This window comes from Zerene cesonia, chromosome 15 (genome assembly GCF_012273895.1).
Source record: "Zerene cesonia ecotype Mississippi chromosome 15, Zerene_cesonia_1.1, whole genome shotgun sequence".
NCBI classification, from domain to species: domain Eukaryota; kingdom Metazoa; phylum Arthropoda; class Insecta; order Lepidoptera; family Pieridae; genus Zerene; species Zerene cesonia.
The window spans coordinates 7,380,941-7,390,784 of NC_052116.1; the positions used below are offsets into that span (position 1 = coordinate 7,380,941).

General features: G+C 33.0%; 2 protein-coding genes across 11 annotated transcripts in view; one reads left to right on the top strand and one right to left on the bottom strand.

The window, feature by feature from the left end:
* Window positions 1-467: 467 nt before the first annotated feature.
* Window positions 468-2,798, bottom strand: LOC119832314 (UPF0653 protein C607.02c). The gene is made up of 6 exons (XM_038355976.1): window positions 2,547-2,798; window positions 2,327-2,466; window positions 1,925-2,064; window positions 1,473-1,637; window positions 912-1,037; window positions 468-696 (listed from the first exon to the last, which is right to left on the bottom strand). Exons 1-6 carry the CDS (start codon window positions 2,621-2,623, stop codon window positions 523-525), a joined length of 822 nt encoding a protein of 273 aa, XP_038211904.1. The 5' UTR covers window positions 2,624-2,798; the 3' UTR covers window positions 468-522.
* Window positions 2,799-3,196: 398 nt separating this feature from the next.
* The window catches only part of LOC119832138 (WD repeat domain phosphoinositide-interacting protein 2), a 26,213-nt gene continuing 19,565 nt past the window's right edge, over window positions 3,197-9,844 (top strand). For 9 of the 10 annotated variants that reach the window (XR_005287910.1, XR_005287911.1, XR_005287912.1 and 6 more), the window contains exons 1-2: window positions 3,198-3,474; window positions 5,072-5,233. Coding sequence is in view for 7 of the 10 variants with exons in the window: in XM_038355740.1 (XP_038211668.1) it covers window positions 3,398-3,474; window positions 5,072-5,233 (239 nt within the window). In the remaining 3 variants the exon portion in view is untranslated. Of the gene's footprint in view, window positions 3,475-5,071; window positions 5,234-9,844 lie in introns of all 10 variants that reach the window. The other variant, XM_038355738.1, reaches the window with a different exon arrangement.

A 9,844-nucleotide genomic window follows, 5' to 3' on the forward strand; every position in this document is an offset into this window, starting at 1 on the left:
AATCTATGACGAGGGCCGTAGACTGAATTCTTGCTTCTATCAAAATAAAGAGTGGCAGCTCATTGGTGAGGACCTAGGACTTAAAATCTATAAGTCGGGAGTTCGCGACCAGACAAACGTGCAAGATATAGATTGATTTTTCAATTTATCTGCGCGTATGGATGCATCACTACTGCTCAATCGGTGAAGAAAAACATCGAGGAAACCGTCATGTCGAAGAATCAAAAGTTCGACGACATGTGACATCTGTCAACCCGCACTTGGTAGAATTATGGCTTGAACCCTCACGGAAGGCTTGTGTTCCAGCAGTGGGAACATTTCTGTATGAGCTGATGATGAGACATTTATAAAAAGGCAAATTCTCTTACATCACTGTTTGCTTTTTTTCTTTATAAGGCGCTAGTTTTTATTTAATATAATTTTTGAAAATTTCTTTTTTACAGGGTTATTTTTTCAATACGCGTATGACAATAAAAATCTCATATATTGCTTTTATTTTTAACATCATTATAATAAACATAATTATTTCCTAATTTTCATTCCTTCCCGCTTTTGTTTCTTTAATTCTCTGTAAGCAGCAACGACATCAAGTCGCGCTCGTTCACGCCGCGCCAAATCTGCCGCGTTGGCATTTGCATTTTTTTTACTGGTGTTGCCAGATAGCATTGCACTAAGAAGAAGATCTTTGCGGCCGGGCTGAAAAATTCATGGTTAATAATGTTAGACAATAAACGTGAAGTTGATTAATAAAAACTATTAACATTAACTAAACAAATACTAATGTTTTTGATGGTCATTTGTAGCCTTAATAAGCCATAAATTATCATTCATCTACATTTTTCTATCAACTTCGATAATAATGAAGTAGGCAAAATACGATTTTTTTTTTCTGTTATATGATTTCAACTTACTCTAGGTGCTCCCATAGCTGTAGCGTCTTGTCCCCTCATTTTGGGCCGAACTGTTAAATTCGGAGGTGCATGTGTTATATCCCCAAAGCCTACTCTTTCATAAACTACTTCCTTTATTTCCTCTTCCTGGAATAATATAAAATTGTATAAGAAATTTAAAGCTTCCACTAATGAGTTCTTAAAAAAATTTCACGAATATAAATTCATTATCCATTTGGGACTTTAATTACTACAGAGAAACAAATATAAATTATAAACAGAAAAATTATAAGCTTTTCATATAATTTGGCCAAATAAGATCATATTATTTGACTTCATGATAATAATCTGAGCATGTTTCTGCAACTCAACATCAAGCGCCTATTTTGGGCGAAAAGGCAGGGTTACCAGCAAAGGGTGAAACCATTCCAGCCCCTTCATGAAGCTAGGCAGCTTGTGAAGACTACCATAATCCTCAGGGAGGAACCCTGGGCAACCCGAATGCCTGCCTGCATTCACAAACAAACTTGACAAAGTAGCTGTATATTTCCATCATACAAAAGTATCCTAAATTGTACTAACCTCACTCGCTTTTAATTTCTTGGCTTTTTTCTTCAAAGCTAACTTCTGTGTGCGAGTCAGTTTAGGTTCTTCTTCTTCACCCTGCTTCCCTTTGCGTTTTTTCTTTCTTCTCTCTCGGTGATCTGTCATCTTTTGACCTTTAACATCTTCTTCTTCCAGGTCTTGCTTTAAAACATAAGAAAATAACTTAATAAAGTATTAGAAATGATGCCAATGAAACCCAGTGACTATCTCTTCCCTTAACTATGTGGCCGGAGCCACAGGTGGAAAGTTTGTCTATGAAAAAATGATAAACATTACAAACATTTCCCCAATAAGAAGTATTTCTTTATCCGCTTCCAAAAGTAATTCCCTAATGATCACTCCGAAATTTAAATTCAAGCTTCTCATTCCTGCTCCTTTTACTCAAATGCCATTTAGCCTACCATTAATTGTGTTAAAACTATACATACAGGGTAAGCCTCTTGGTCGATGGGATCATGCAGGGCTCTAATAGCACTATTAATTCTCAAGGAGAAGCCTCTGCCAGATTCACCAGGCAACTTTTTAAGCCTAGATATAGGATTATCGCCAATGCCTCTTGCAATTGTTTCTGAAACCAAATAAATACCATTTACTTTATTTAACAATAAGATTGTTATTTAAAAATTAGGCCAAGGGTATTTAACATTAAACTCTACAAATGGTGTAAATGTGAAGGAAAGTTTGTAGGAATCATATTTGGACAATTGAAATGTTATGCACCCATCTTTGTATCAAATAAATGTTGTGATGTAAATAACAAGGTAAGTAGTTGAAATAAATACAGCTATAACATATATTAATTAAATTTGTTAAAATTTCGGACATTTTACCATCACTGGGCATATGTAGCCGCTTTTTCTTCTTTTTGACATCTTTGTCTTTATTTTGAAACGCAAATAAGCGTGTAAGGGAGCGAGGCACAGGTTGATCATCTGGATCGGTAGGAGGAGCATTAATCTTGTCTTTTATACTGAAATTATAAGTTAAAAGTATTAAAAAAATAACAAAAGATTAAAAACACAGTCACATAAGAGCAGAACAATAAAATACCTTTGCATTCGGCGTGCATGTTGAACAAGAGGATCTTTGACGCCACGATGTTTCTTTGCAGGTATTTTTCGCCCCATTCTGTATGTACAATTATTTCATAAGTATTTTTTTAAATTACTAGTATAATATTCTTGACTATTTTTGTCTTCAGTTATTTCTCTGAAATCTTAAAGTTGTAATTTTTGAGTCGATAAAAAGTAAAAACACGTGTAGAACGAAAACAAAGTTGTGTCAACAGTTGTGTTAAAGTCAAGTGTCAATGTCGATCATAATTGACATGTGACAAGTAGATGTAAAGACTTTTATCAAATAATATTGGTACAAAATACATAAATTAAATTTGAATTTTATTAAATTTTTATTTTAGAATTTATGTGCATGTGACATAACTACATATCTATTATATTATCCCGCTTTAAATCCATGTGCGACCTGTGCTCATTATACTTTTTTAAACATAAAGGCAACGGCAAAGCAAAAGCTTGACATTTGAACAACGAACTTTCGTCGTTTATTAAATATAATAAATGTAGTTTAATTATCGAAATATATAACATTTATTATAAAACATTTTTTTTAAACTACTCGACAAAACATATTTCATAGTGGCAACTTTCTTCAATATGTTCGAGCAAAATTGATGGCGAATGGCAAAACTGTGCGGGAGGGGGCTTGTTTTTAGCAGTCAGCAAGGTCGTTCTTTGTGTCAAAAATTAAGCTTGTGACGAATATTCAAGTTTTTATTATTTACATCTGGTGATTGACTGTTTGTGCGTGGTAACAAAGGTCGTAGTGCGCGTATGACGGTAATAATAATTAGTTTTTAAAAACTCGTAATTACGAACGTTCCAATGAGTTTGGGAGGAGGTAATAGCACAGAGGGATCAAATGCAGGAGGAATTTTCGTACAATTTAACCAGGATTGCACGTAAGTGGACGTCTATTCATTTGTTATGCCTGTTATATAAATGGAAGTACTTTCACAAAGCGTTTATTTGTTTACGGCAGAAAAATATAAATAAAATTAATATATATTTTGATACAATAATGAACGTCAAGGCTGAAGTATCGAGTTTGGTAGTTGCTAAACCGCGAAAGAGTCACGTTTTAACGCTGCCTCAGTTAGAAACGCAGTTAGTTAGGCTTGGCGATGATGCAATATGTCATTGCCAATGTTTTCGTAACCATTTTCAAGAGCTAATTGTAAACATCGTATTTTATCAACGGAAGTTCGAAGTGCCTTCCCCCTATGAATCTGACAGCCTTCGTTTAACGATCCTGGCCTCTATTATACACATTGATATCTATGTTTGTATTCTAAACAGCTGACTTTTGTTATGGTTAGTGTGGAGTTTCCTCCTATACTAGGAAAACGATTGGTTTAATTATTATGCGACTCTGTATGTGATGCATTTTTGATTAATTAATGATTAAATGGTATTTTAATTTAATTTTTAATTTTAAATTAAAAAATTGTATACTTAAGTAAATATTAAAATTAAAATAAAATTTGTGGTCGGTTATGGTCCAAATATTGATATTAGTTGATTTCTCTTTGAATTTTTATATATTAAACCATATACTGGTAGGCCATATTATCATAATTCATAATTTTTCTGTTGCAATCAACTCAATTACAGTTGTTAAATCTATTTATGTATACAGTATGTATGTTTTAAGAAAAATAAACATATTTCCTTACAATATATATATACAAGTCTTGTGAGCTATGAAGATTATGAAGATTTTGTGTCCATCTATCTTTGTAGTGTTTTCTAACAAAAATTTATTTACCTTCATGCTATAATATACAAGCCAAGTCAAGTGTAACTTAATTTTGATAGGTATTTAATGAAAACAAATCATTTCAGTTTAGTTGACCTTGTAACTTCCTTTGAATCCAAACGACATATGCCACCAAAAAGTTGTGAGATATTCTGCAATATTGACAACCAAAAATATGTGAAATATTGTAGTCCTGACCTCTATACAAAGTATTTTTACTAACATCGTCCAAATTTGCACAACAGTTTTTAAAGTGAGATTGTGATTAATTATTGGAATAAAATCAATATCTAGGTCTAAGTTTCAATTATTTACTTATTTTAATAAGTAAAAACAGAACTCACCCACTAATCTTATAAGTAAATTGTTTTTATATCTATATAGATAATACAGTGATTTTAAATATTGTAATTTTTTATACAATATTAAGTATGTTGAATCGTAATGCAAATTGGCAACACTTTGAAAAAATACCCTGTAAAAACATCAACTAATGCCACCTATTGTGGAGTCATTTGACCCCTTGAGGGGCATTAAAGGACTGTTTCACTGATCAATTTTCTTTATAGAGAAGTATTTGATAAACCTTCTGTGACCTGACAAACCAATGGTTCTTTCTTGTCATTTCCTACAGGGATTCTTAACCAGGAACCTAAGTTCTATGAACAACTATATCAAGGAGGTGGTGCAGTGCCACGTATATCAAGTTGTTACAAATGCTCATATTTATTTTCTTTCAGCTCACTAGTAGCTGGTAGCAGTAGCGGTTACCACTTGTTTGCGCTTACCCCGGACGATGGCGTCGAGGAAATATACGCGAGCCGCTCCGGCCAGGAGACTTGTCTTGTTGACCGACTGTTCAGCAGTTCGCTGGTGGCCATCGTCACAGTTTCAGCTCCCAGGTGAGAGCATTATAGTTGCCTAGTATATTAGGGTAAAGGTAGGCCGCTGCGCCGTGTTTTCGACTTTCGTATTTTATAAGCCATTAAGACGTTTTATAAACCAATGTTCATATACTTATTTAGAAATAAGGTACAATTTTAAACACGATAAAAATGTATGATATTGTTTTTATTTAAAATAATGATCTTAACAACATAGTGTTGCACAACTCACTGCAATTAAGTTAGTTGATTATGAGTCATTATAAGAAAACGTATTTCTTTATTAATAGCTATTGTCTTAAAACTATTTGTGATATCTATACTAATAACTAGATTTCCGTCCGCGGCTTTGCCACTGAATCGATTCGGATGAAATTTCGCATAGCTAATTTAATGCCCTAGAAAAGACACAGTTTTCGTCCCGGAATTCATTACATTAGTAAAAATAGTAATTAAATAATATGTTTTTTTAAATTATGTCAATATTTATCACCCTATAAATTAAAGTGTTATCTGTCTGTCTCCATGTTAATAGCTAATTAGCCCCCATATATATTGCTTATTTTTCATTTGAATTTTATTCGATTTGATCTTTGCTGTCTTGAGAGTTTAGTATTAGTTAAGACATAACTATTTTTAGACTAGCTGCGCCCCGCGGTTTCACCCGCGTAAGTCCGTATCCCGTAGGAATATCGAGATAAAAAGTTGCCTATATGTTATTCCAGTTGTCCAGCTGTCTACGTACCAAATTTCATTGCAATCGGTTCAATAATCTTTGCGTGAAAGAGCAACAAACACAAACATCCTTACAAACTTTCGCATTTATAATATTAGTAGGATATAAGTAGCATATTAGTTAGCGGGATAGGCATTGTTACTCTACTATCGTAATTTCACATGAATTTCACTCTCGAGCCTCTCTTTCACGCTGAAATAGCTATTTTTCAACCAGTCATTAGACTCAAGTATTTCATAATATTTTCCATTCTATAGTGTGATGTTGGCAAGCAAAATATTGTTATTATTACATTAACATGCTCATATAATATTATGTATAACACATACGAACACGTAAGGGATTAAATAATACATGAAACCGCGACACAAATTGGCCGATACAATACGTTGTTTGTAAAGCGTTGTGAAGGAAAACATCGATGCATATCGCACTATCGTAACCCCGTGGCGGTATCCTCAGCTAAATATGTATTTAGCAATAGTTACGTAGCGACCTTTGTCACCGACTACACCAAATGGTCTATTTATAGCCGGTGAAGTTCTATATTTTGAGAGGGTTTTCCGACGCCGCGCTCACTGAGAGAATATTTAGATTTCAGGATGAAACAATGGGACGGGGGGAGATAATTTTTGTATGATTTTAGATAACAATACAATGGACAACTTTTATAGGTAGGTGCTGTCTGTCTGGTTTCGTTTCGGAATCGTCTTTGATGCACCATGTGACGATATTTTACCTGTCTTTTGCGCTTGCTCAATAACTGTTCTTGGATTATGTTCTAGGATCTATAAATAGCTATTTAAAATACAATGATGCTATAAGTATACAAAATATTTACGCTATGTTTAATCCTATACTTACATCAATAAATTTACTCAACCTTTATGGAAGTGTCAGTAGTATATAGGCATAGATAAGGTGATATAAATGTTATTTTTATTTGTTTCAATTAATGCACGATTGGTTTATCTTTTTGACTTCAATCTGAATAACCGGAGTTGAAATTGAACTGCAAATCTTTCACCATTCTAATAAAAAAACACACGAATATTCACATCCTTATAAAGGGTCGTTAAACTAAAGTTCTCCTTTGTATTGTTTAAGGCTTTACTGTTTCTCTAAACGAGGATGAAACCGGTATTATAAACGCAGGTACTTTTTGTCCCACAATGTAATAAAATTTGCGCTTTTAAATGTTATCGCCCTTTTTATGATGACCATTCTAAAAACAATAAGGCTTTCTTTTGTATCTGTTCTTATATTCACTGCGGTATTTATTGCTTTTTTTATCTGTATGCCAAGGAGTACATAACTCAGGTAGAACATATTCACATATCTATCTAGATAAGCGTTAGCAGTTTAGAGTTAACCTTAAGCAATTCCGTGGCCTTAAAGCGAATGTGCGTGGGATTATTTGCCAAAGATCTTATTAGAATTCATTGTCCGATTGGCTCAGATGTTTTTGTGACTATTGCATTGTATGTTTTGTGTAATGTAGCATATTTAGGCGGATTAGTTCTAATTGAGACCAATTAAAAGTGCCTCACACTATTAACCTCTTCTAGCCGACTATTCCAAAAGAGTTTTTTTTACTGTAAAATATTAATGAACACGTTTTTTGTAAGAACTTGAGGAGATCGCTTACTTGTACTTCATCTTTACCATGCCTTTGACTACATCCACAACTAATCTAGATGTGATGCTCTTATTAATACAAATGAATCAAGAACCAGGTAACTATTGAGCTGTTGAGGAGTTCGAGTTTTGTGAGAGTTGAGTGAGGAGAGAGTTTCGAGAGGAGTATATCGATAAGAATTTACCTTATCGCTCCAGTGACTCGCTTCGACATATACTCCAGCTGTTCATTTACCTACAACGTTTTTGTTCAGACTGCTTGCAATATAGAGTTGATGTTATAAGATATATTAAATTTTAAGATTATAATTAGATTATAACTCGATACAATTTTAGCTATTTGTTCGTGATACAGAGCAATTATAGACGATATGAGTCATAATGAAATGTATTTTTTATAATGAATATTTGGTAACTGATAATGTTTACACTGAAACATAAAAATGGTATTGGAGCAACGCAACGCAAAGCAACACTTATTAATACCAGTTTACGGCATTATGTGGTGTTGATTTTCAGGAACCTTCGATTAGAAAGAATTATGAGATTATCAGATCATTATCCTTCGACATAATCGTCAGATTATGGGTCACTGTAGTTGGGACGTTCGAGTGATTTAAAATGTCGACTTTTATTTTTCATTTTCATTCCTTTATTATTTTGCTGCACGGTTTTCACACGAACTCCCACAAAATTTTGCGGCTAAGTATACATATATTTAATTTCAGTGCCATATCTAGGTGTATCCCTCATATATACGACCGTTTTTCTTGATTTTCTTCATCATCTAAGCTATCGATTCTAAGAGGTTTTCACGACGCCCGAGTATACCCACATTTATACACGAGCCCACGATGGGTTCTTCTCCTCAACGATAAATATGTATAAAATATATTGCCTTTCATGTCATGGCATCAAAAATGTGTATTTAAATAACGGTTGTTTATATGAATAATCAATGTAAGGAAAACGTTGTAAGTACGATGATAAAAGTATACCTGTTTTTTCACTTATTACAAAAATAAAAACACATTTTGTATCTTAATATGAGTTCGAGAAAACGATAGAGTATTATATAGTAAGTAATAATGTTTTACGATAAATATCAAAAGATTTTTTCCGATGCGTATAAAAAATCATGATGTCGCAGTAGAATGATAATGTGTTAAAATTTTCTTGTGTTTTTCACAAAACTGAACATAATCGTACGTATCAGAATACGTAATTATATTATGTTTACATGTTTGAGAATGTCTACGTATCGGAATGATAACTATATATTATATTGTTGTTTTGGTATTACGAGACATATTTGTCGTATGTATGACTAATCGCAATATGCAATCACAGGTGAGAATTGATAGAATGAGAAGGTAGAATTTTTACCACCGATTATGCGATATATATGTTATATACTAGCAGCCCAAACGGGCTGCGCACGCGCATAATAATATAATAAAAGAAAATACATAATGTTTTACAGTGAGTTTCTAGAAAAATAACATTAATTGAAAATAAAAAACTATGACTCTTCTCCCGTACCTCTTCAACGAATAGCTAGCTGAGCAGAGTTTTTTCTATTATTTAAACTCGTGATATATTTTGGATGGAATATCTGAATCGAATCATTTAAAAGGTTATTTGTAGGTATTGAAGTCTTAAAAAATTATTTATTTATTTCGATAAGGAACAATACCTAGGTACGAATAAAGAGCGCGAATAGATTTTCTGGCGATGGTAATTTAATATTTTTTTTATAAAAGGACGCTTACGCTAAAGATAGAGACTTTTATAGATAGTGATGTTCTATCATTAATAGATTGAAGGAAGTTATTTGTTTATTTTTTTGCACCTTGGGTTAGATTATTTAAGTTTTAGTAACTCTACGCTTTTTGAAAATGAGACAGCCTATGTCACTCGGGAACAGTGTAGCTGGCTAACGGTGAAAGAACTTTTTAAATCGGTACTGTAGTTTCGGAGCCGATTTATTTCAAACAAACAAAAAAACAAAAAATTAAATCATTCCTCTTTATAATATTAGTATAGATTGCGATTCTAGTAGGCATGGGAGTATGTCACTTCTTTGCAGAGCCGAGTATGTTGTTACAGAAGTTCTTAATATACATTGTATTTTCTTTTTGCTATATGAAACACCATACATATAAATAACGCAAATTTCGCGTATTAATCCGAACGCTTATAATATTTGAGTTATCGTAACAAATTCCCATTACGAGTTCCTAGCATAATAACTT